Here is a 26,664-nt window from a genome sequence, read left to right as displayed (position 1 = left end):
ACCTACAACCTTTCTGCTCACACTTCATGTACCCCAGCAAGATTGTCACATAATACACTTTACTTTTCTTTCTCGCACTACAAGTGACCTCTGTCTTTGCGGCCCAGCAAATGTGATAAGATGAACACAGAATTTAAAGGTATCTTTATTTATTGCTTGGACTTTAGACCCACCAAAAATCGACTCACAACCGACCCACAGTTTAGAAAACCCTGTAATTCACAAGAAGTTTAGGAAAAGTTGTACACAATACAAATAGGCTGTCGCAAAAGATTGTGTTTAAATGTTTACAGTTGTCTTAAAAATAACTTTTTTAGCATCATGTTGACCGTAACTAGTGTTAATCCTTTTTTTCCTTTTTAAATTTAAAAAATTTTTTTTTTTTTTTAAATCGGTTTCCATGAAGATGACAAAGTCCAGATTCCATCAATTAAAGCCTATGCTGGCTCACTAGCCGCCTTTAGAGTTGCTGATTAACCAATCGCACACATTTACATCTGCTTGTGGAGCAGGGACCCTGGAGAGAAGGCTCGCTTCTCTAGCTGCCGCTCCCTCCTCTCCCTGCACAGCAGAGGGGTCTCGCCCTCTTTACTTCACCCTGTGACAGCTCAGCCGTTCCGGGACGGTTGATTTTTAAAATAAAAAAAGTATGGGAACTGCTTTCATCAGTTAGTAAAGCTTGGGAACGTAGTTTCACTGCGCACTTTGACCTCTGCTGGAGCAGGAACAAAGGAGGAGTAAAGATTACCCTAATTTCCTCTATAAAATTACAAATTTGATGTCTTGACTTTAAAGCCCCAAGAATGCTAATACACTTTAACAGACGCAAAATATTTACCTGGTTTAATACTTACAGAACCCAGGCTTTTTTTTTTATAAACAACTTTATTGATTTTATAACAATACAATAGGTCACAGTCACTACCACTCCTCATATACAGGGAATGCGATATTCAATACTGCACCAAGGGTGGGCCCACAGACCACGCTATGATAAAGACAGTATCACGGAGCCACATCGGCATCTCCCCACCATTTGTTCCATAGTTTACCCGAACATCCTCTAGCCTCATACACCAGCTTCTCTTGCACGGCACACCAGTCCACTACATGACACCAATGATAGTAGGGGGCTCGGAATTTTTCCAGCCAGGTGAGATCTTTCTCTCTCTGCCACCATACCTGCTGTCCCCAGCAGGATCTGATCTGCCCGCGTACCACCTGCACCCTCGACCACTCCCAGTAGAAGTAATCAGGGGGACAGGTCCACCTCCCAGCCCAAAACCATCGAAAGTACGGCAATCACTGCTTCCCAATACTGCCATATGATGGGACAGGAGCAGAACCTGTGGAAAAAACAAGCATTGGCATAGCCAATAGGTCTCGCCTTTGGGACCTTATAAGTATTTAGTTATGCAGCATAATATTCTTGGTGCAAACACAAACTGTTGCATGGCTAAACACTTATATGGTCCCAAAGGCGAGACCTATTGGCTATGCCAATGCTTGTTTAACATTGCCTTTCTTCGTTTTAATGATCAGCCAGGGATCATTAAGACAGCTATAGAACCCATCTAAAAGTGATTTCTTCTTGTATGCACCATTGATAAATAAGTAGAACTAGAAATTGGTATCAACCCTGAACACTAAGGCAAACTGAACATACGAAAGACACAAAACACCAATGTTTTAGTGGTAGAGCACTTTTTTCAGGTTTTGAAAGCACAAGGAAAAAAAGATACTGTGGCTCTCCCATGTCGCAATGTAATGGAGGATGCGGCCTAACGGCTAGAGCTGTCTACCTTGAAACTGCGGGATAGGGTTCCTGTCTCGGCAGGGATGCTCAATACCCTGTGATTCTGGGCAAATGTCTTAATCTCCCTGTGCCTAACAAAATGAATGTGCCACTCTAACATAACTGGCGCTCATGTAAAACGCTCCGACACCTTCTGGTCGCGTTTGCGATATATATTTAATTTAAAAAAAATTAGCATAGTATTGAATTTTGGGGTGTGTAGTCATGGTTTTCAAATGGCAAGCACTAGAAAGTAAATTTTAAAACATTTGAGGGAGGAGCTAGTGAAGAAATACGTATGGAATATTAAAGGAAATTATTTGAATTGAATTTAAAAGGAAAAAAAACAGAGCCCTTCTCCAAGACTTGATTTGCCATTAAAAATTATTTCATTTTTGTCGAAAGTGAGTTGAATATTGTATTGTAAATAATGATCTACGATATAAGCCCCTCGCCCTGTGGATTGGAATCTGGTAACCTTGTACTGGAGTACTTTCAATTGCTGATCACAGCTCTTCGACGCCTGTCACAATGCTACATCAACGAGGCAAGGGCCAGGAAGCGCAGCAGGGAATGCCTTAAAACACTGTGCAGTCCATAGCGTGCTTTGTGTTGTTAGGAGAGAGAATGTGAGCACGCATAATATTTTAACCAATGTGTCTTTTCAGTAAAAAGTGTTGGCATGCCGGGAACTGAAAAGCCGGGAGTGTCCGGGACATGTGGTTTCTCTAGTGCAGGCTAGCGCCTAGCACAGTACCTGCCTCCTCGGCGCCCCGCACACCTCTAGCTCTTACCATGCAGTTGAAGTGAGCCGCCACCTTGTCATCGGGGGTCTTGTAGAGGACGCCGCTAACCGGGGTCTGCTCGCGCTGGTGGCAGAAGCCGCAGGCACCCTTTATTTTTTCCTTTTGCGGCTGCAGGGCCATGGTGCTAACTCAGAAACACGGCTGACAGAGGTAGATCTGCGGCCAGGTACTGCAAAGAATACTATGCGAGATCTGAGTCTGACACCTCAGTGCGCAGCCATCTGCGCTGTGAGTCGTCTATTTCTGTCAAAATCTCCCAAGTGTTTAGTCGCAGGCATAGTTTAGTTTCCAGGGCAGAAACCAGCTGCGCGGGAGAGGGACCCACGCCCACTGACATGCCCAGTCCGTGAGATTTAGGTTTCGGTTTTGTAGTAGGCGGGATGAAGCCGCTGCACGTTCGCATCTGTCCCACGGAGGGCCGTGTGCATCGCCCTTAGGAGTTGTTTTACTGATAGCTGACTAGGCCTACAAACGCCACTTCGCTTGTTGCTTTAGATTTGCATACATGCCAATGACACTCCCGATTCTTGAAGTAAACAAGCGTTAAAACACGGGCCCGAAAGTTAACTATTAACTGACAGGGAGAGCAGGAGGTGAGCCTGTGAGTGGTGCGCGCACCTGGAAGTGGCAAGCGAGAGGAAGCCAGATGGCGCCTGCTCGAGTGATGCGAGGAAATGCGCGTTACTGTGCACGTAACCGCACGCTCTAGGCCAGCAAAAGCCTGTGGTAGGATTTCTAAAGCCCACTCACTAAATGTCTCTTCAGACCAGCGCATGCGCTGGCTAAGGCGAGACCTAAAAATGCAGTTTCATGAGAGCGTCGAAAGCATTTAGGACGGGTATGGAGACTTGCTTTGAATAGCTGGTACGGAGTAAGATAAGCACAGTGGAGGCAATATGTTTGTTTTAATCGAAGTTTGGAGGATATTGTAATAGTTCTGGAGGCCATCAGTGAGTCTCTCCAGTCGTCATCATGTGGAGCACCCAGCAAGCCCTGCTGTCTGAGGTTCATAAGCATGCTTTAGATCTGGGAAACTCCCCCTTTCCCAAGAGCACTCAGCATCACCTTAGCCTCGAGAGGGCCGGAATCCGGGAGGGATGTGCCCTGCGGTATGTGTGTACTCAAAGCATGGTGTTATAATGTTATGCACTTTTCTTTTCCCTGCTTGCCTGTTGTCATGGTGATATCTGGGTGTTCTAGAACTTGACCATGACTCTGGCTGGAGAAAGATCATACTGAGGCAGTTGGGTGGATGAGCTGTTGTATATGATGCACCTAATAAACCTTAAGAAGAATCCTGCTATCTCCTCTGATTATTTGGAAGATTTCACCTCTTTAACACTGGCGACGACTGGGAACTTCTACAGCTCAACTCCAGAGGATCATCTTTAAAATATCAACATCTTACTCCAAACAACATCCCTAAGATTAAGACTAGAATTTTTTTTCACCGCGTTGTACATCAAAATGAAGTAAGATCGTTCAATTTTTATTTATTATGGATGACTGATACCTTCTTATCTCAATACTAGTTAAAGTTGAAAGAGAACACTCTCTTCCTTCCAAAACGAATTGGACTGAACAACCAGGCTAAAATTTATTTGGACTTTGTGTGTGTTTGCTCGTTTAAACTATTTCATTAAAAGTTTGGTGATAGTTATTGCAACGAGACACGCGCGCTCTTAGGTGCTTCCTGCATCAAAGTTTTATTTGGCCTGTAAAGGAATATAGATTTGTAAACTTCAAGGCAAACGCACAGTTGGGATTTACTTTTGTAATTGTCCCCGAGCTGCTTCGTGTCGTTTGTCCGCGTTGGATTCATGACGTTTCATTCCTGTCACTGAAACGCAAGCGGAGTTTCACTGTTGCCTAGTAACGAAGAGCTCGTGGAGTTACACGTTGCACTGACGCCTCACCATCACTGAAACGCGTGCGGAAAGGTTGCCTGGTAACGAAGATCTTTGTGTTTCACGTTGTACTGACGTCTCACCGTCACTGGAACGCGTGCGGAGAGGTTTTCATGTTTTAATGGTAGCTGCTTAGTAACAAAGATCATCATTCACGTAGCGTTGATGCGCACAGCATTCTGGGCGTGAGAGCAAGTTGTTTACAAACAAAGGGGACAATATCAATATTAATTTCCCCGCAGCTTTATTTAAAATTGAATTGTCAACTTGCGCTGATGCGCACAGCATTCTATCCTGCTGTTACTTTTTCGTCTGGTTTCTCTTAACGGCGAAGTGTGGGCATGTCGCACTGATGCGCACAGCAATTTAGCCTGCTGATACTTTTTGTCGTGTCTTCGGCAGCGAAGCCTGGTTATGTCGCGCTGATGCGCACAGCTTTATGGACCTAAGGAAAATAAATATAAATAAATAAAACAAGAATAGGAAGTTTACTTGCGCTGATGTGCACAGCTTTGGGAAGAAAATTTAGTACAAGTTGCGCTGATGTGCACAGCATTATGGCTTTGAGCTCAAAATAATTAAGTGTGATCTTTTAGTCTTTACTTTGCGCAGATGCACACATTTGTTTAGCCAGTTACTCAAAGAGAACATCAATCTTCCCATCACATATTCCGACTCTAATTTTAAATGGTATGATTAAAATATAGCTTAGCTTTATAGTGTACAGTTTATATTGCTTATACAGCTTGTTAGTGCTTATTTTCTTACTGATTTGTTTCATTTATTTCTTAATATTTTCTTCTTATTTTACTTCTATTTGCTGTCACATATCAACAATGCAGAATGTTATGGCTGCACCATTTTTTCTACAAACACCTGGTGAACCTCCGATAAAGTGGTCTAAGTGGAAAAAGGTTTTTGAACAATATGCTAGTGTATGTGGCACGTCTTAGTGTTGAAAGGAAAACGGCCTTACTTATGCACGGTCTTGGTTCCGAGGGTCAAGATGTTTGACAATCTTCCCAGTGTTCCAGTTAATACTGCAGCGGGCCTCAACGAGTTTGAAATTTGTATGTATAAATTAGACCTTCATTATCTACCCAAGGTTAGTACTATACTTGAACGTTATCATTTTGGGAAACGGATGCAAAAGGAAGGAGAAAGCATTGAGAACTACGTCACAGATTTAAGGAGATTAGCTTCCACCTGCAAGTTTGACGCGCTCATTGAGGAAAGGATACGTGATCAATTCATGTTAGGTTATGTATCTGAAAAAATACGCGATGAATTGTGGTTAAAGGATGAACCAACGTTCGATGAGGTTTTGCTGGTGGCTAAGAGAATTGAGCATTCTGTTGAATGCGTTAAAGAAATCAAAAAAGATTTATGTAAAGATGTTGCGAGTGTGAATACCAATCCCGTCCCAGATGATAGTGTTAAATTGAAAGGGTCTCAATTAAAATCTCAGGTGAAAGACAAACAGCTCAAGAAACCTCGTCCACAGTTTAACAAAGAGAATAAATGCTTTCGATGTAATAATATTGGCCACTGGGCCAATGACAAATCCTGTCCTGCTTTGAATGCTGTTTGCTCATACTGTAAAAAAAGGGGTCACTTTGTTGTAGCTTGCAGGATTAAATCTTCTAAACAAAGGGTAAATGAGATAAGACAAGAAGATTCCAATGATAAACATGATTACATTCTGGTAGAAGGTCAAAAAACGAAGGTGTTATTTGACTCTGGTGCTAAAATAAGTTATTTAATGAGAATCTCAGCAGCAGAATTAATCTGTTTAAGCCTGACATCTATCCTACTGCTTATGGTGGAGACCCAATCGAATTAAAAGGGTATTTCATTGGTTTGATTGAATATGAGGGTCGTTATGCATCTGGGAAAGTGTATGTCTCAAAGAAAGGGGACAGCATCATTAGTTGGTGGCATCAAAAGGACCTGGGGGTCATGTTAGATCCTAATAATGATCCTCCGATAATCCTTAAAGGGAAAAAAAATGTGGAAACAGTTTGCCTTAATTCCTCCTTACATGCACAACTTATGGAAGAGTTTCCTCGTGTGTTTGGTGATCAATTGGGGTGTTTGAGGAGGTATAGTCACAAAATAAAATTTGCTCCAGGTTGCACACCTGTTTCTAGCAAAGTTCGTAATGTCCCTTTTAGTGTCAGGGATGAGATGTTACGGGAATTACAAAAGCTTAAATCACAAGGAATTGTAGAGGAAGTTGAAGGCACTTCCTGGTTGGCTCCGGTTGTAGCCGCAAGAAAAATCGGATGGATCGTTGAGGTTATGTGTGGATCTCAGACAACTTAACAAGTGTGTGCTTGTAGATAAGTACCCTCTACCTAATATTTCGGAACTTCTAAGCATGGTATGTGGTGCTAAGGTGTTTAGCACCATTGATTTAACATCCGCGTACCATCAAATTATGCTTGATGAATCTTCCAGAGACTTAACTTCTTTTGTGACACTTTTCGGAACATTTAGATTTGTGAGGCTCCCTTTTGGTCTCGTCTCTGCTGCTTCCGTTTTTCAGAGGGTTATGGAGAAGGTGTTGGTTAAAATTCCTGGGGTTTGTGTTCATCAGGACGACATCTTGGTGTATGGTCCTAATGAGTTAGAACATGCAAGGAAGGTTCGCTTAGTCTTAGGCAGCCTTGCTTCTCATAATCTTACTATTAAGCGTGAGAAGTGTAAATTTGGCTTGGACAAAATTGACTATTTGGGACATTAAATCTCTGCAGATGGTGTAGTTCCCAAAGCTGAGTTAGTTAATACTATTAGCGATCTCACTCCTCCCTCATCATTATAACAAGTTTGTTAAGAACTTTGCTGAGGCTACTCATAATATGAGGAATTTACTTTAAAAAGGTGTCAAATTTGCCTCATTGGCATCTCTCAAATTAAGGACATCTGGGGCCCTACAGGGATCCGCACGTTCGCGCAAATGCGAGAAACATATGAACTGGCGCAAACCGAATACTTTAGGTATTTGCAGGTGCGTCACTCCCTACAGTCGAGCATCCCTCCTGAGACCAAACTGCCGCCAGCTTCCCCGCTTGAGGACAGGCTGCTGGACGGCCACCTCCCGGAACACGCCATATCCCTCACCTACAAAAAACTCATTAACAATCCCCCAGATATGCTTATCCCCCTCAGAGACAAATGGGTGGCCGAAGGCCTAGAGATAGATGAGGAGTGGCTTTCTGCCTTGGCTTCCCCGCGTGAGGTCGCAATATCATCCCGACTGCGGCTTATCCAATTGAAGATTTTGCATAGAGTATACATCTCCTGTACGAGACTTCATGCGATGGGGAGGGCTGACACAGCGCTCTGTAGGAGGGGATGGGGGGGCACAGGTACCTTCTTCCATGTGCTGTGGGGCTGCCCGAAGGTTCAGAGGTACTGGCGCAGGGTGGTGCGGTGTATGGAGGAGGTGTGGGAGGTGGAGATTCGCCTGGAGTCTAAGAGATGCCTCCTGAATATATGGGAGCCAACGGACCTGCCACCAAAGGGGAGGCTCTGGGTGACGCTCGGGCAAATGGTGGCGAAGAGGAACATAGCTAGACTCTGGGGAAGTCCTATTCCGCCCACATTGTCAGACTGGAACAGAGACATGGACTGGGGCATGCTACAGGAAAAAACTGTCTATGTGGCAAGAGGGTACCCCCGTAAGTGGGTCGAGGTGTGGTCCAAGTGGAATGATTTCAGAGGGGGCATTTGTGTGCCTCCATCTGTCGAGCAGGCAGACCCCGGGGATGTGTAATATACCACTGCTCTTGACGCTCCGAAGGTTAAGATAGTGATGCGTAGGTCGCACCACCGGGAAGTAAAGGTCAAAGGTGCGTACAGTGTGGACCGCCAGTTGGAAGGGGGGGGGGGGGGGGGGAGTTTTGACTGTTAGATAAGTTTACGCCTGTTGGGGCACATGCTTGTGTTCAAAGTAGTTCTAAGAGAAAATAAGACCTAAGACATATGTCCTTCTTCCCCACAAATTTGATACACTGGTTTATTAACGCCGCCGTAACCCCGGGTTGACGGCACAGGGCTGTGTTATTTGGTTACACATATAAGATTACTTCCGCTGCCGGCCCACTGGGTTGTAGGCTGTCAGCCGTGTATTGTGTGTCTCTCAATAAAGGTCTTTAAAATTAAAAAAAAAAAAAAATAATAAAAAAAAGTGTCAAATTTGTTTGGGATCAGTTCTGTGATAGAGAATTTGTTGATTTGAAGGGCAAGTTACAAGCAGCTCCTAAACTTCGCAATTTTGATCCAAAAATGTTTTCAATCATATCCACTGATGCTAGCCTCAAAGGGTTAGGTGCTGTGTTGTATCAAGGAGGGACCAACCCTGAGAATACCATAATGTTCATCTCTAGGAGTTTGAAGGGGGCGGAGTCCAGTTATTCGGTTGAGAGGGAGGCCCTGGCAGTCTACTGGGCCATCAAAAAATTGAAGACATTTCTGTGGGGAACGTCATTTATGGTTAGGACTGATCATAAGCTGTTATGTGAGGTTTTAACTAACAAGGGGATTGACTCCATCTCACCAAGGATCTCTAAGTGGGTTGTTGGATTACAAGGTTTTGATTTTTCTGTAAAACATGTGCCAGGCTCAGAAAATTTGGTTGCAGACACTTTCAAGATTAATTTCTTCTGATCACTCTCTCTCTCTCATGATGACCCTGATTTTAATTTACCTCATGATTTTGTTTGTGGGATTGATTTTAAGATAATTTCCCAAGATCGTTGGTCTTCTGCATGTTTAGAAGATCAGTCTATTCAAGAGGTCTTCAATTTGATCCATGATGGGTGGCATCACAAGGAACAAGCAGGTTTTTCTGTGAAGGACTTTTGGTCTGTGAAAGATCAATTGTCTAATAGTGAAGGAATGTTGTGGAGAGGCCACAGACTTGTTCCTCCCGTTTCTTTAAGGGATGAGTTACTTAACTTAGCTCATGAGGCACATCTTGGGATTTCAAAAACCAAAGAGAGACTGCGTTCTTCTTATTAGTGGCCGGGGATGGACATTCAAATTGAACGGATGGTTAGGGAATGTGCAGAATGTTCTCTCAGTGAGAAGTCATTGAAGATCAGGACTCAACCTATGGTAAAGAGGTCGCGCCCTTCTGGGCCGTGGAAAGACATTGCTCTTGATATTTTGGGGCCTGTACATGGTGATGGCTCTGATACCTTTGTCATTGTGCTTATGGATCTTTATTCTTGATGGCCGGAAATATCTTTTGTGAGAAACATTTGTACAAAAACTGTGATTGATTTTTTAAAGAACATTATCTCTAGAGAGGGCATACCTGAAAGTCTTCTAACTGATAATGGGGTACAATTGGTTTCTAAGGAGATGGAGAATTTTCTCAGTAATTGTGGGATTGTTCACAAGAAGTGTGCTCTTTACCACCCTGAATCAAATGGTACTGTGGAGAGGTTTAACAGGATGATGAAAGAAACCATTTCTTTAGCGAAACAGAAAAATCTTGATTGGAAAGAAGAAGTTTCAAAGAGAGTTAGTGTACATCGCTTTGCACCTCATTCGGCTACAGGCAAATCACCCTTCATTTTATTTCGAGGGAGGCAACCTGACACTTCCCTTGAACCTCCTTGGTTTAATAAACTTCTTTCTGACAAAGGTGTTTTTTCTGATTTGAGTTCATGGAAGGATAGGGAAGAACGTGTTTGTCAGAAAAGTAAAGAAAATTATGACCTATGGCATGCTGTGAAAGATACTAAAGTTAGGATTGGGGATCTGGTCAAGATTAAGTGCCCTGGGTTTGGGATTTCTGGTTTCAAGTTTTCAAAGCCTTATAAGGTAGTTAAGGTGTTTTGAAATGCAGTCAGGACCTCTGATCATAAAGTGTGGAATTGGAACAGAGTGGCCGTGTGTGTCAAGACTAATGGGTTGGAGCATTGTTCTACTGATATTGGTGTTCAGATTCAGGATGGATCTCTGAGAAGATCTGATAGGCAAAAGTATAGTCCGTCATATTTAATGGACTATGTCACATGTATATAATATTTTGTGGAGAACGCATATTCCTCTGCATTTAAAGGTGTCAATTTATTTTATTTTTTTCAACGTATTTAATGTTTTTCCTCTCCTTTATGTGTCATGTTATTGTATAAAGGAGGGAGATATGTTATAATGTTATGCACTTTTCTTTTCCCTGCTTGCCTGTTGTCATGGTGATAGGTGATATCTGGGTGTTCTAGAAATTGACCATGACTCTGGCTGGAGAAAGATCATACTGAGGAGTTGGGTGGATGAGCTGTTGTATATGATGCACCTAATAAACCTTAAGAAGAATCCTGCTACCTCCTCTGATTATTTGGAAGATTTCACCGCATGGTGCAGCTGTAAGTATTTGTGGAACATGGTCATCAACAGTGCGTATATGTCCCGGAGATCTTGGAAGGAATACATTTGTGTACCGGACCAGACATCACCCAGCTGTGTAAAGCCGATAGCGTCCCAGCAACCAAAGCCCTCCAGCGATGCCCCCTCCCTCAGCCATCTGCCCTGCCACAACGGAGTTAGTAATTACTTGGAAGAAACAATGATGTGGTAGATAGGTTAAAAGCACCGGAGGGCTGAAAATATCCTGGTGGGAAACTACGGGTTGGTGGCGTGGGGGAATGGAGGTGGGAAGCCCAGACACTTTCCCCTCTACTCCTTTTCCGTCTACACTGGGGACAGGACTCCCATCTTTAGGATGTTTCTTACTGAAATGTATTATGCCTTAGTTTTGCAATGTAAGCACAGATATCTTGTTTAGATTTTGGGGACCACTCTATCAGGGGATAGTTTCACACGTCCACCCATGACCCCGTACTCAGATAACCGCCATGTGCGTACTTCGAGGGATCACTTCCAGGACATAATGCAACTGACAGTTACCCCTTGCAATGTCATAGGCTTAAATACCCCGTAAAGAGGAAATGCCTTCTCCTTGAACTCACACTTCTGAAAACAGATGAGGACCTGCGAGAAAAGACTCACCTGCTCCTCTTACCAGACTCGCCTCAGATCCAGCACCTTTCCCCTTCAGGTCATAGTGGAGGTAGATAAGTACTCTTAAAAATACTATAGTGTTGGTACTGCACACCCACCAAAGTTAAAGGAACCCACTGTTGGAGAGAATGTGGGGAACTGGCCCCACATTATTTTTTCACCGGAGTGTTATATAGCACAAACTTGACCCAAAGGTATCAGGAATCAGAGTGCTTTACCTGAGAACCAGTTGCATTACAGAAGGATACATTCATTTTTGTTAGGCACGGGGAGATTTTTGGGCAAATCACTTAATCACAGGATGTGGAGCGTCATTGCCGAGATTCGAATCTGGTTCCCCAGATTTGTGATCGACCGCCCTAGCCATTACGCACATCCTCTCCCCAACTGAGCATATAACCAGCTTCCAGGTGGCGCACTGCCAGAGGCAGTCCTGCTTGGATCACCTGCAGAGGAGATTTACTCCTTATATTTCAGAAAAGGTAAAATTATCTCCCCCCAGCTCTTAGCAGCGAATCAATGCATATTGTTTCTAAGGGCAATACAAGGGTTCCGGGGGAGGTGGATGGGAAGATCCTGGCAATAGAAAACGTCTAAAAAATAACTCATACAAAGGAAACGAAGTTTAGGAAACTTTGGGGCATGCTTTTAATCTGTCTATAGAACTCTTAGAATATTCTGGACTTTGATTGTAGGGGAGCGGGTGGGAGTTATAGGTATTGTTTTTAATCTCTTGTTTGGATATGAAATGCAATAAAAAAGTGTTTAAACTCAAGGCAGCTGAGGTGCCAAGTAGAATGTGAAAGCCAGGAACAGACAACTCAATGACAGAGAATTTAACAAATGAAAGAAGGAACTTTTTTTTTTTGAGCAGTGAGATTTGCAAATGTGGATTTCTCAAGAACCTTACCAAGAAATATGTTGCAGAACAGGCAGAGATTGACGAGATAAGTGGGTCTGGGGGAATTTTTCACTTCAGTGCTACCAGCGCTTTTATAGAACTTGTAAAAAAGTTTTGGAGATTTATTTTAGGATTCCACACATGTGCATGGCCCGGCCTGGCATTGAGCTTTGGCTAGGTGAGCGAGACAAGGGTCCAGGACTCACCGAGTGCATTTAATGCACATTATAAACTCAAACATTTGGTCTGGAAATTATGGAAGGAGAAAGGGAAGCACTAGACAGTAGGATGTTTTATAATGTTTGCTACACAAAGCGTGAACCAGTTTTAAGCTTCTACCTTATAGTGTATACGGGCAATTTTTTTTCACAAGCAGAGATTTCTTTTGGTGGTAACCTCTTACATATCTGGTTGTATGTTTAAAATATTAAGGGAAACAAAAACGTGTTTTTCAATGTAACACAAACTGCACAGTGCTTTGTCATGTTTCAGAGCAGGCAGATACCGATCACTGAAAGCAACATCAAGCAACGTAGGGTAACCGTGTCCTAATTTTCGAAGTCCTGGCAAACCTAATTTGACCAGATATTTAGTGAGATTTGCTCTCCCCGTGTGCCAATGTGTATCTGTGAATACTAGAAAGTCATGTCTGGAAAACGTAATACATTACATCGCAAATTTGGTTAACAAATTCAACTCCAGCACTGGTAAGGAAACATCAAAATTAAATTAATTTCAAAGGAATGCACTGGTGGGAAGAATTCCCTCCTTCTAGTTGCCTGGTTAGGTGTCTTAAGACCAGGTTTTTTTGAGTGCCCCATATATTATTTCCAGCCATGAATAGCTAATGCATCCCGTTTATGGAATCTAGCAACCAGCCCAATCTTGCATTTGGTAATCAAACTTCATCTGTGCTTGTGACTTCAAAACAGCCAGACAGGCGCCACAGGTGGCTAGCCAAAGGTTTTTCTGACTAGCCGGACAAGGTCTTTTGCTTTATATGGTCACTACGTCTGGTATGGTGACCTACCCATTAATGTTGACATTTTGGAAAACCTAGCATAGTATGCAGCCGCCAGACCATCCTTTGGTACTAAACAGAGTCCTGTAGAAATGATTCAGAGGGTTAGGCAGTGACCCTCTTCTGCCCCTGGGATATCGTTGGTGCCTGCTGTGTCTGTGCAGAGTAAGTGCTGGTGAGTCTAGCAGTCTCTGGCATGTGAGTGGTATTGTTTTATAGTATACAGGTCTTTGTGTGCTTTGTACTGATTAAGTTTACCTTACAACAGCTATATGCCAGTTGTTTTTCTTTTTGTTTAATAAATCTGCACTTTATTACTTTTTTACCACAGTGTTAGGTCATATTGACTTGTCTGTCAAGTTACTTGTATAACTAAGGATTATGGTTAGATACAGCATGACCGCTCAGTAGGTTGTTGGTATGCTTTTCGAGTCTTCTGACCATAAATTATGAATCTGACTCTGCATCCGAGGTAGAGGAGGAAGGCCAGGATTCTAGGAGTGAATTTTCCGAGAGGAATCATCTGATGAGAAGCCACTCTCAGTGCAGATGAAAAGCTGCTTTTAGAGCAAGACACTGGAGTGCCAATAGTGCAAAAGGCATGTGCGTTGCAGCCAGAGGCTGCAAGGCTTCCCTTTGGAAGTGCTGGACTCTGAGTTGACCCAAACATGGTGCAGCCGGTGTTGCCTGCCTTTAGTGGTGTTGCAGGGTGTGTAGAAAGACTTTTAAAAAATGATGCCTATACATTTTTTTCAGTTGTTTATGGACGATCTATTTTTGGAAGAGATTGTTGAGCAGACAAATTTGTACGCTGAAAAGTATTTGAGGGACAACAGTGCCAGACTTAAGTCTCACTCTAGAGCTACTCAGTGAACTCCAACAAATTTGGATGAGTTGAAGAGGTTCTTGGGTTTAACTTTTTTGATGGGCCTAATAAGGAAGCAGTCACTGTCTTCATATTGGTCTACTAATCCCTTGATTGTAACGCCTAGATTTCCTGCAACCATAAATCGTAATCGGTATTTGCTTCTTCTTCGGATTTTGGATTTTATTGCTAATGATTTAGCTTTGCCATGAGATCGTCCTGATTGTGACTGTCTTTTCAAGGTTCGGCCTGTCCCTGATCACGTGGTAGATAGTTTTTCAGAGATCTATGTGCCAGGGAAAGAAATAGCTGTGGATGAGTCTTTGGTCCCGTACAAGGGCTGATTGATTTTTAGGCAGTACATTCCTAGCAAGAGGGCATGTTATGGAATTAAGATGCATATGCTATCTTAGGGTATTACTGGATATGTCCTTAATTTCAGGGTCTACACTGGTAAGGATTCAGTATTGACCCCTCTGGATGTCCATCCACTTTTGGAGTTACAGAGAAAATTGTGTGGGAACTTAGTGGAGGACTTTTTAACAAAGGTTCCCATTTATACGTAGATAACTTTTAGACTGGTGTGCCATTGTTGAGGTAATTGTTCAAAGTGGACACTTCTGCTTGTGGCACAATCCGCTCTAACCGTAAAGGTTACACAAAAGAGCTTGTTTGTACAGGACAGTGCAGTGCCTTACGTAGCGATGAACTTCTGGCTCTGAAATGTTCTGACAGGAGAGATGTCTATATGCCGACTACCATCCATGATAAAAGTACTTCACCTGTGACCGTTTGGGGTCAGGCTGCAAAAATGTGCAAACCTGTGTGCCTTTTAGACTACAATAAGTACATGGGTGGCATACATCGAGTAGATCAGAGGTTGGAACCTTACACTGCTGTTCATAAGGTGTTTGGCATAAGAAGTTGGCTATCCATTTATTCCATTTAGCAATCTTCAATGCTTTTGTTGTATTTAAGAATTGTTTTCCAGAGTCAAAGTTGACATTTGTTCAGTTTCAGCAGTCTCTGATAGGCAGCCTTGTTGTAGTGAACAGGCAAAAGTTCTTAGAGAAGCAGTGATGGAGGATGTGGCTAGATTGAAAGATCGCCACTCTCCTGAGCACATTCCTCCCACGGTAAAAGAAAATGTTTCCGCTAAGAAATGAAGAGTGTGCCGAAAGAGGCATCCGGAAGGAGAGTCGCATGTACTGCACGGATTGTCCTTCTAATCCTGCGCTGTGTGTGCCAACATGTTTTAAATTTTACCACATGGAATGGGGTTTTGGTCGTAACGGGCAATGTGCTGGGCCCGCGGCTGCCAGTGTGAAAATTCTTGTGTGTGTCACTTTTAAAAGGTGTGTGAGTGGCCTGTAAAGAAGTTGGTATCTTGCCTTAGATTTACAGCTCATGAGCTGTGAGTCACTGGTTCAGGTTTTTAGCCTTTTAATTATTAACAGTGCATTTCCTTTTTGTGAAATCTCTTGTTAATAAAATTTTAACCTCTGAACCTTCACTACTCCGTGCCAAATCCAACCAGTATGTGTGTGTACTTGAGGAATAGTTGGCTGTGAAGTAATATTGTTATTTTCTGTCTTTCTCTGCCAAGGTGTACATTGTCTCTAGGCAAAACCTACTAATTCTAGACATTTTTATAAAGTAAAAAACCCAGGGATTATAGGGTGGTGTCCCTCTTATGGATCCCAACAAGTTTTCTTACCCAAAATACCCTGCAAACCTCAAAATGTGACTAAAGTCACACATTCCTTTCATTACTGTGCCATATTCTTCCAGAACCAGAAAAAACACATATTTCCTACCACCCAGTGTTCCCAATACAGATACTACCTCAATTGTGTGGGCGGGCCACGTGCCCACGACAAGGAAGGGCCCAAAACGTATTGTAGAGGCATCAAATATTATAAATCACAAAACTACCTGGTTTTGCAAGAGGGTCACCTGCATTTTTGGTCCCGGGCTTGGCGGCCATGTAGTGAAACCTACCAAATCCAGATTTCTGAAAACTCGACAACTGGGGGAGTCCAAGGAGGTGTTGCTTGCGGGATCCCCCAATGTTTCCTTACCCAGATTCCCCTGCAAACCTAAAATTGTTATTTACTTTTGAATACTCTTGGTGCCGATTTTATTCCAAAAGCTAGTACTTTGAACTGGTAGTGTTCTTGGTCTGCCACAAATCTGAGAAATATTCTTGTGGCTTGCGTTCATGGGAATGGGTAAATAAGCATCCTTTTAGTCTCTTGTGGCGATGCAAACCCCCACTTGCATCTGGGGTATTACCTCCTGCAGGGTAGTCATCTTGAATTTTTGAGTTCTTATGAATTAGTTTAAAAAACCTGGAGGTCTAAAATTGGCCTGAGTGACCCACCTACCTTTGGAATTAGAAAGTATGTTGAGTAGTTTCCCTTGTTTCTCTCCAGTCTTGGCACCAACTTTATAGCCTCCTTTGACAGCAACTTTTCCACCTCTGAGTAGACGAACTCTTTCCTCACTTGAATGTACCTTTACACCTGGTTCCCTTTCTGGAAGAGTCTTGTTTAATTCTATGCAATATCAAAACTGTATTAGTTTTAAAACCCATGTCTGTGGTGATTTCTTCCACTCCTGGAGGGACTTTTTTTTTTATTGTGCCTCCTAATGGTGTTAAATGTATAAGTTCTTGTGTTTGTATATTTGTTGTTGCACTCTTTGATGTTTGAGGAGTGCTTCTTGTGAACCTTGATGAGTCACTTACTTGATGGGGGAGCTCTCCCACCCCCTCTATGGCTGTCCTCTTCCACGTGGTTGTCCACAAAAGGACTGTCTACCCAATTGGTACTGTCAGTTTTGTGCTAGCTGACCCGTTTGACTACCTCCATGATAGAACTGTTAATATGTCTGATGGGATGTACCGGTATGGTATGAGCCCCTTCCTGTAGCCCTTTGTAAGGGTACTGTTCCCCTACGCAGGTTACCTCTGAACTGTAGAGCCCCCATTGACTTGGCAGTTTTATTGTCTTTTTTTCAACTGATTCAGAATTTTATGCACCAGACTCCCAAACAGTTGTTCTTCATCGAATGGTGCATTTAGTGGATTAGTTTGCAACTCTGGCTTAAACCCTGCATTTCTTAACCAGGCCTGGCGTCTCTCCGTGATTCCCATCATTTGTCTTCCTGATGTTTCTGCTGCATCCAGAGTAGATTTTAAGCAGGTATTGATGATATTCTTGCCATCATCCACCATGTGTGCTGCCCTCTTTTGGTACCGTTTCTGGGAGATGTTTCATTAGTTCTCCTATTGCCTCCCCATGTTAGTAGGGATGATGAGTAAGCAGGGTGTTTGATTTTACATTCTATACTGGTTTGCAACACTCTTTTCTCCTTTTCACTTCATAAGGTCCCTTCTATTGCTCTCCTTATCTGGAGGCGGCCTCGTGGTGCTTGGGATGTTGGCTCTTTTCCTGGCTGTTGATATCAAATCTGCCGGGACTGTTCCCTTTTATAGAACTTGGGTCTTTTGAAGAATGTCTATACTTCTTCTCTGACCTAGGAGTGACTGCTTTACATGTTTCTGGTTCCTTGAAAACCTCCTTTCCCCGAACCAAGACAGTGGGGAGCACTGGTTAAAAATGATTCCTTGACTGTGCAGGCAGGAGAGTTTCTAATAAAAAAAATAGGATTGTTGGCTCTCCTCTCAACTGTACCCCATACCTCTCTGCTGCATTTCCTATAACCTGATTATACATTCCAACAGCATCGGGAGGTGATGGTCTTGAAGGATATGTCTACCCCTTAATCTGGAGAGTCTTTTTCCAGGTCTTGCAATTGTGAGTTTTAGTACTCTGAAGCCTCAGAACCCTGGTAGATTTGCTCTTCCTCCTAGCAGATCTCTTGATCTTGGTCCTCTTGAGGTTCTGGGGTTAAAGGCTCTATTTCTTCGTCCCATTGATCCTTCGATGTCGAAGACTTACTTGGGATTCAAAATTGTTTTAGAGTAGACATTTGCCAAAGTCTTTCTTCCTTTTTCAAATGCTGGTTATTTCAGCTTCGAGTCGTCTCCTCTTTTTCTCGAGCTCAGCTGCTTGATGTTGGCCGTTGAGATTCTCATGCGTACATTTTGACAACAAATCTTTCGGAGACAACGTGTTCGGCGAACAGTGTCGTTTGGTTTCCAACCTCTACTGTTATGACGTCGATGCCTCTTTTCCTTGACTGTCCTTCAACATCTTTTTTAGGGGTCTTTTCCTCTGCTGTGTCCTTTTAGAAGGAACAGAGGGTACTCTTCTCCGGTCATACTTGCAATCGCCGAATGCTTCGACGCCATTGGCGCCTTCAAGGTTTTAGAGTCTGATTTTTTGGGCTAGGGTAAAATTTTTAAGGAAGCCGAGTCACTGATCTCTGATCTAGAAGTCTTCTTGCCCCTCCTCGGTCGATGTCCCCTATTGGAGGTTGACCTCAGTGTCCCCTCATGGACCTTCTGCGATGTTCTCTTCCTAATCGCTGAAAAGGCCCAAATCTCGTACAGATGAAGTGTGATGTTGGGCCTGCATTGTATGGTGGGCTGCTCTGTCGCCGAACACTGCACAGGGGTTGCAAACTTCACTTCGATAATCTACCGACAGATTGCAGACCGGGTGCTGATCCTTTTTCGCAAACTTAAGGGGACAGTTCTTGCAAAACTGGAATGGTGTCTTCTCCATCAACAAGTACAGGGAGCCCCCTGCACGCGCATTTTTATTATCTGTCGCTGAAGATACCTTGTCCTACTCCCAGAACTTTTCCGGTATCTTTTATGGAGGACTCCTTCGCCCTAGTGAACTTTAGGCGATTTCTTCTTGATTTCCGTTAGCTTTTTTCTTCAGATTGTTTGAGATCCTCCTGCATGGAGCCAGACCCCAACGGTGGAAAAAAAGAATCTAAAGATGGCGACTAAAGCTTGGAGCTTCTGGAGGAAGCACAATAAAGTCAGAAGGGACCCCAAATAGAGGTACGTTGACGCCCACCAACCCCAAAACACAAAAATAGTAGAAGGACAAACGTTTTTGGGAAGAATTCTGGACCCAACCACTAAATGACAATTAATAACCAGTATGTGAATCCAGAAAAGATTCACACCGCACAGTTATGCCAAAGCTAGACCTACAACTCCTCTCATAATAAGGCAATAGCTGATTATTTATGTCATCTCCGGTAACCTTAAGTATGGTACTAAAGCATTTGTTATAAGAGAGAACATTTTCACCAACTCATAGAACAACATCCTTACAAAGCAAGTCTTGGCACAGCTTCGAGCCACTCACCGTCAGCTGGTCATTTTCAAAACACTCCCGGGCCTCTTCATAGCTGCATATTTCCTCCTTACACTCTCGCTCCAGGCTGTCCGGGGTCAGGGCCTCTAGGTCCCAGTTGTTATACAGGAGTCTGCGCCCCAGAAAGTTGTGTGCAGATTCATCTCCAAGAAATACTAGAGTGGAAATCAGAAGTTAAGGATCAATACTACCACACATACTCTATACCTTTGAAAACAGGACAATTTTAAATAGCAGTGCAGCACAACCTAAACTGGGTTCCTCAGCCTGTTCATATCTAAGAAGACTACTCTTGTGCCCTCTCCCGGACTTATTCGGTTTTTGAAATGCGCAAACAGACCCAAAAATCTCTGGTCTGCGCTGTGTTCTTCCAGGGCAAGCAGAATTCCAGTATTGTATCCGGAAGTACTGGAGAAACAGATGCACTGTGTGCCCAAGGACAGAATGAACCAGTGCCCAATTTTCCCCACAACTGGGTGCTCTGCTGTGTGATGTCCCCAAGGGCTAGAGAACAAGTCGTCTTGAATTTTCTATAACACAAGGATGAGCTGTATTGTGTGACGCACTGCACAAGGATGAGTTGTACTATGTGCCACATAACAAGAGGAAAAGCTGCACTGCATGCCCATGAACCAAGGATGAGTGTTTCCTAGATATAAGCTGCACTGTGTGACTAGGAAAGCGTTAAGCTGCGTTTCTTATTTCACAAGGATGAGCTGCGTTGTGTACCCTAGTACAAAAGGATGACCACGTGGCACAAAACAAGAGGACAAGCTGCACTACATGCCCCTCAACTATGGATGCGTGTTTCTTAGGACATAAGGATGAGATGCACTGTAAAGCCCAGTACCTACTGCACAGTAGCTCTACTACGAGCCGCAGGACAAACTGCACAGTATGGCCCGGGATCATGAACAACACAGGTACAAGTTGCAGTGTGTTTAAAAGATAATGACGGCATTATGTTTGCCTCCGTACATGAAGATGAGCTGTGCTGTGCACTGCAGGCCACAAGCGCAAACTGTGGTGTGCACCACAGTGAACACTGATGAACTGCACTCAGTGACCCAAGTCTTTAAGGTAAGCTTTGCCCTTGATACATAGATGAGCTGCACAGTGTGCCTGGATACAAGGCAGTCCACAAGTATCTGCCTTCCATTCCTAGAACTTCACTATGCACCTCGGACGCAGATTATTGCCATACAGCAACGTTCATCATCTAAATGCACAGCACTGGCACAAGCTGAGTACTAGCGTAGAGGTGAAGCAACATTCATCATTTAAAAAAAAAAAAAAAAAAATACAACTCACACCCCTAGATCACTGTGAAACTAGGAAAGACCAGTCTTGGACAAACATATCCTATTTAAGTTTCTCAGCTGCATCCCTCATTACCTTCCCACTTTCGTACCCACTCACCTGATTGCTCTGCTTGGATAGAGGCTCCCTCCTGCCTACGAGGCATCAGAATGTGTGCTAGGCTCACTGCACAGGCCTGGAGCAGCAGGAGAACCGACGTTTGCGTCCACCACCGCATTCCCGCTAACCTGCAAAGGCAAAGAACTATTGTGAGAAAGCCTCAAGACAGAACGAGAGAGAGAAGAACCTCACCATCTTAAGACCAGAAAGAGGTCTTGCCAGAGATAGTACTATGCTGAAGAGAACAAAGGAGGATGAGCAAAAAAAAAGAAAAGAAAAAGAAGGACAGACAGCGCATACTAGATAGGTCCGCAAGAGACAGTACCAGCCAGAGAGAAAATGGAGGGAAGGAGACAGCACCATCTTAAGGAGACCAGGACAAGAGAAGAATAGGAGGACAATGAGAAAAGGACAGCAGAACGTGGAGGAGAACAGAAAGGATGACAAAAAAATAGCACAGAATAGGTTTTGAGGAGGGAAAGCAAGAGCCAGTAGCACCACTTGGAAGTAAGCAGGAGAAAAGAGGAAGCAAAAGTGTTACCCGAGAGCAAGAAATGCGCGACCATGGATTATCATGCTCACCAGCACTACAATCCAGGAGCCCAGAGCCAAACGGTGGGTAAATAGATCCCAGCAGATTAAGCAACAGTACCATAAGTTGAATGGGGATGGAAAGTAGCAGTAGCACCATCAACCAAAGAATGGGAAAAAGCAGCATCACACTGCCATCTGGGGAATACCATGGAGGCAGCACCAATACTATCGCCTTGTGATTACAGATCGAGTTACAGCAACACAAAGATCCACAAAAAGCAGCAAGAGGGAAAGTGTATAAGGTCAGAATCTGTTGTGGATAAACCAAAGACACCCACTTACACACCCTACCCCACACACAGTTGTAGCAATGAAAGAGTTCATGGTTACAAGAATACATTTAGAAAGCATGTTTAATGTGAGGCCAGTGTAAGTGGAAATATGTTTGTAGCACGTGTAACTTCCATATAATGACTGGTGCAGGTGCATCTCATTGAGACTGATCATTGGACTCTGGAAATGGTTAATGCTGTCAAGGAAATCTGTGCTGTAAGGGTGACAGATTTTCTGCAGCTTCTCTAAAGATACTGAGAACTGGTCTGAGAGGTGAGCGCGTTCAGAGCTTTGCTATAGCACAATGGAGAACAAAGCAGGCGATTTGCACGTATTTGGTCCCACATTGAGCTTGAACTAAGAGAGGCAGACACTTGGCAGAGGGACAATCCTCCATTTCCTGGGAACTTCAGTAGAGAAGAGTTGGCTCTTACTCACAACAGTCCACGATAAGAACCCTATGAAGACAGGGAGCCTTCCATCTGGGAAAGCTCAGGTTACACAATTGTTGGCTCATATGCATGTACTAAAATTAAATTAACAGCTACTGGAAATATAAGGAAGCATCGCCTTACACTGCCATCAAGACCAAAAGCTGCACAATTTAATCCCACGGAGCCACAGCTGCCAAGGCTGGAGACACCAAATCTAACTCCATAGGTTAACTATAAAGATCTACTTCCTGCAGGAGAGTGCAGTGTAGGGGAAGAATGAAGTCTAGCATTGGTAACTACCAAAATCTAGACATTTCATAAAAAGAACACATTAACTGATAGGGACAAATATAGCCTGTTCATGTTTAGTGCCCTGAGAATATGCAGATAGGAAGCTGGACATCATTATACCACCACACATAAGCTGCCCCAGCTGTGTTAAGCCTACTGGATGAAAGGACCGGACTACGCTTGGAACTGGGGCTTCCAAGACAATCCCTCACCTGTGAGGCTGACACCCTTAAATGTTATATAAGGTTCCTAAAAGCACCTGCAAACACATTTGAAGCTCATCTAAAAGACATTAGATAGCCCTGGGAACTCTTGGCACCGACTAGTTCAAAAAGCAATAGCCTCTCTACAAATCAAAGGTCCAGCATTAAACTCAGACATTATCTCTTACACAGCCTGGAAAAGGGTTATTAACAGGCAGGTGAAATCAACCTCACACTTGCTGGACATATGCTCCTTAAAGTCTTCAAACATCTTATCCCCCTTGAACAATTCCTACCTAACTCAAACCACAGCTTTACTTCTCAGAAGGCACAAACAAACGGGCCCACAGAGACATTTTATGTATGCGCTTGTTAGGCCTACCAGTGGCCGACTTCAACCCATGAGCTCAACTGGGCAAGGAGGGGGCCTGCAGATTCTGCAATAAGAAAGAATCATGGTTACCCCTTGTGTGCTGTTGTCCGATGCCCCCAGAAGAGCTCTCCTAAAACCAATTTACCTAAAGAAAGAAATTTGCTCTTGCCTGGAGGCTTCGTCACGGTGGTTCTCCCACACGGATACAAGAACCCTATCGATGTGTGGCAAACATGTCAAGAAGCTTGAGGACATACTCTGACGCTGTCAAAGTATGTCCTCACTCGGTTACCTTCTCTCAAAGACTGATAATGGACTGCTTCACGGCAAGACCCAGAATTGGATAATGGCACGGCAAGGGTCTCCCTGGTTAAGTAAAAGAGACTGAGGGAAAGTGGTCCCCCTCGCTGACCCCCCACTACTCTCACCTGCAATATGCATCCCGCATAGGCACAACCCCTTTTGTAAACCCCTAAAACCCTTCGGGGGCATCAATATCTGCACTTTTATCATTTTACTCTGCCACAAGCAGACTGGTCAGGTCGCTAGGTTTTAGACACTTCTATACAGACGGCAACTATGGCTTTTTTACTATCGTACAATATCATCTTTGCACATGGAAAGTAATGGTGCTCTCTTATCTTTTTAATAATTGTTTTATTGTAAAATTGTTATGGTTTTAACTAACTCAACAATACATTCTTTGTGATGTTTACTGGATGAGAAAGCAGAAGCCAACCATTTACTAGAAGGGGAAAGGGAAAGTCCAAAAACTGTGCACCTGCCATAGGACTCAGCAAATTGTGTGGTGGAGAGTACTCCTGCTTGAACAATATTAGTCCCGATGGCTCCCTACATACCACTCAAAGAAAGGTGCTGGACCATTCAAAGCATAAGGACTGAAGTTACCAACCACATGACCACGCTGGCCAGAGGGACCTAGACTACCCTTTTCATTTGACCTACACATCCGGCCAAGTCTCCAGTGTCCATCTACAGATAACCAAGCTGCTGTCAAAACAGGAAAGGAGGATGCTGAGAGTCAAACAACCCAATCAGCTGCCTTCGCCACATGATATTGCGATGATGCAGGCCCGTAGTGTGGAGCACTGAATCCGCCTTCCAGATGACACACTGTTCAAGAAATGAAGTACACACCTGGCACTCAGTGCTGTTGATGGTTTGGCAGAACGCTGGACTGCTGGCTGCCAGGACCATCTGATAATTCCAAATCCTCTACACTTCTCAGATGGTAGTATGCCAAAGAAAGCACAAGAATATCATCTTTTATGTGGATTATTTTAGGCTCATCTGCTATACCAGTGCATGACACCCTTAAATGAACAATACCTTTGCCTGAGAGATATCCAATGTTTCTCTATCCTCAACATAAGCTGCCACTCCCAAATCCTGATGATGGTCAGAAATGCAACCAACTTTCAAAAGATAAATAAAGTTTGTGCGCCATTTTGAAATAGGCTAGATTGAACTAACTGTTGAAAGACATTTACCAAGACTACGGGTCACAAAGCAACTAAATCTAGAACCTTCATGGTTAATTAACGCAATTAGAGAAGGTTTCTGAGTTTTCTTACTTGGGAGTAATTTTACGTTGCTCTGGCAAATGGAGTTAGTGGAGATAGGTCACAGTTTATGCAGAACCAGTGTGCTGTGTTTAAACTTGCCAGCAAGTTGGACACCAAAAAACTTTACCACATGATTAACATTTTTATAGTAACTATGTTTTTGCTGTGAGTTAAGGTGCAAGTAGTAAGTGGTATTATGAAGTTACAGTTCTCCTGGTTCAAGAAAACACATTCTGTCGAAGACTTTCAAGTGACCCTCATTTTTTTGTTTAAATCTGTTTTTATTAGTTTTCAATTTACCCATCGTCATTAAAAACAGGATGCATCATACCAAGCCGGTCATACATTGAACCAGTGAGTAATTTCAAATAAACATTCCGGCTGTATAGGAGTAGAACAAATGTACATGTCAATGACATTATTGACCTGGTTACAAGCTGAGCCTCAACCAGAAAAAAGCCATCATACATTAGTGACATGGTTCATATAGCATGGCGTACAGAGTCCTCTCAGGTCCTACAGCATAGGTAAGTGCACAGATGTTATAGATAAAACTCGAGAACTAAACTCAAACCTAGTAACAGCAGCATAGTCCGACTTTTGGAAGTGTTCTCCTCACCTTGTCCCTCCCACCTCCCCCCCCGCGGCTCTCCGCAGGTCCACCCCGCCACCCAGATGTAAGATGTAGCCCGGGTCTTGAGTGTCCCCTCGGAATGCGTAAAGGCAGGACTTACTGGCATTTACCTTGAGTTCCGAAAGAGAGGCGAAATCACTTAATGTGTGCGCCAGCTGAGTAGGAATATTTCCCACGTCCCTCACGAAGACCAAGAGATCGTCCGCATACTGCTCTTAGTGCCGCTGCCAGGGGCTCGATTGCTAGCGCAAACAGGAGGGGTGAAAGGGGGCACCCTGCCTGGTGCCCCTGCAGATTGGTATGGCATCAGAGATGTATGGCCCTGTTCGCACCCCGACTGTGGGATTCTTGTATAATAGGTCAACCATCTGGAGGAATCCCAAGCTCAGCCCGTACCGCATCAGTACCGCCCTATGGATCGATACAACTGCGTGTAATGGTCAGACATCACCTTGTGCATCTCTCGCTGCGTGTGTGCCAGGACTCCCTCAGGTGTGCGTATGGTTCCGATGGGGGCATGGCTATTTTCCTGTTTTAGTAGTCAGGCTAGTAGCTGGCCTGCCCTATCTGCTTTAGCATGGGTACAAGCCATGTGGGCTGCATAGTTGTGGCATCTTAGTCGCTCCATGAGCTCTGCATGTTGCGCCCCAAGGACCTCCAGGCGGTCTGAGTGTCAGCCTCCACTCTCGCCCTCCTATTCATATTGGAGTAGTTGTGACTCAATGCGAGTGAGCGATAATGTTAGTTGCTTTCGTATGTTCCATGTGGCACCTAGACAATGACCCCTGACAGCCATTTTGTGGGCATCCCATTCTATTAGTGTGTTACTCGCCGTCCCCTCGTTAAGCTCAAAATACTCCAGAACAGCCGTCTCCAGGGATGCACGGAATTCCGGGTCTTCCAGTGCAGCTGGTTGGAGTAGCCAGGTGGGTATGGAAGGGCGATCAGGTTCCCAGTTTAGCTGTAGCCTCATAGGATTGTGGTCAGTGTGTTTCCGCCCTAGGTATTCCACACCCTTGACCAGCGGGATTAGTGATTGAGAGCCCACCACCATGTCCAGCCGCACATGCAGGTCATGTACTGCAGAGTAGTAGGAGTAGATACGGTCAGCAGGATGCAGGACACGCCACAGATCTAGCAGAGCCCAGTGTGATAGCCGGTTTGTGAGCGCCTGCGCGTTTGATACAGCTGTTTTTCGATGGCTGGGAAGGATCTGTCCGTATG

General features: G+C 43.9%; 1 protein-coding gene across 1 annotated transcript in view; it reads right to left on the bottom strand.

Annotated features, from left to right (window-relative positions):
* PRRG2 (proline rich and Gla domain 2) overlaps nt 1-26,664 on the bottom strand; it is a 267,782-nt gene that overhangs the window by 125,290 nt on the left and 115,828 nt on the right. The window contains exons 3-4 of the mRNA XM_085616147.1: nt 21,053-21,180; nt 19,625-19,788 (exon numbers count right to left, since the gene is read on the bottom strand). Coding sequence (XP_085472273.1) covers nt 19,625-19,788; nt 21,053-21,170 — 282 coding nt within the window. The 5' untranslated portion in view covers nt 21,171-21,180. The remainder of the gene's footprint in view (nt 1-19,624; nt 19,789-21,052; nt 21,181-26,664) is intronic.

Source organism: Triturus cristatus, chromosome 7, assembly GCF_964204655.1.
Source record: "Triturus cristatus chromosome 7, aTriCri1.1, whole genome shotgun sequence".
In the NCBI taxonomy this organism is placed as follows: domain Eukaryota; kingdom Metazoa; phylum Chordata; class Amphibia; order Caudata; family Salamandridae; genus Triturus; species Triturus cristatus.
Note: the sequence above shows the minus strand (reverse complement) of the source record. Positions and strands in the feature narration are given on the sequence as shown.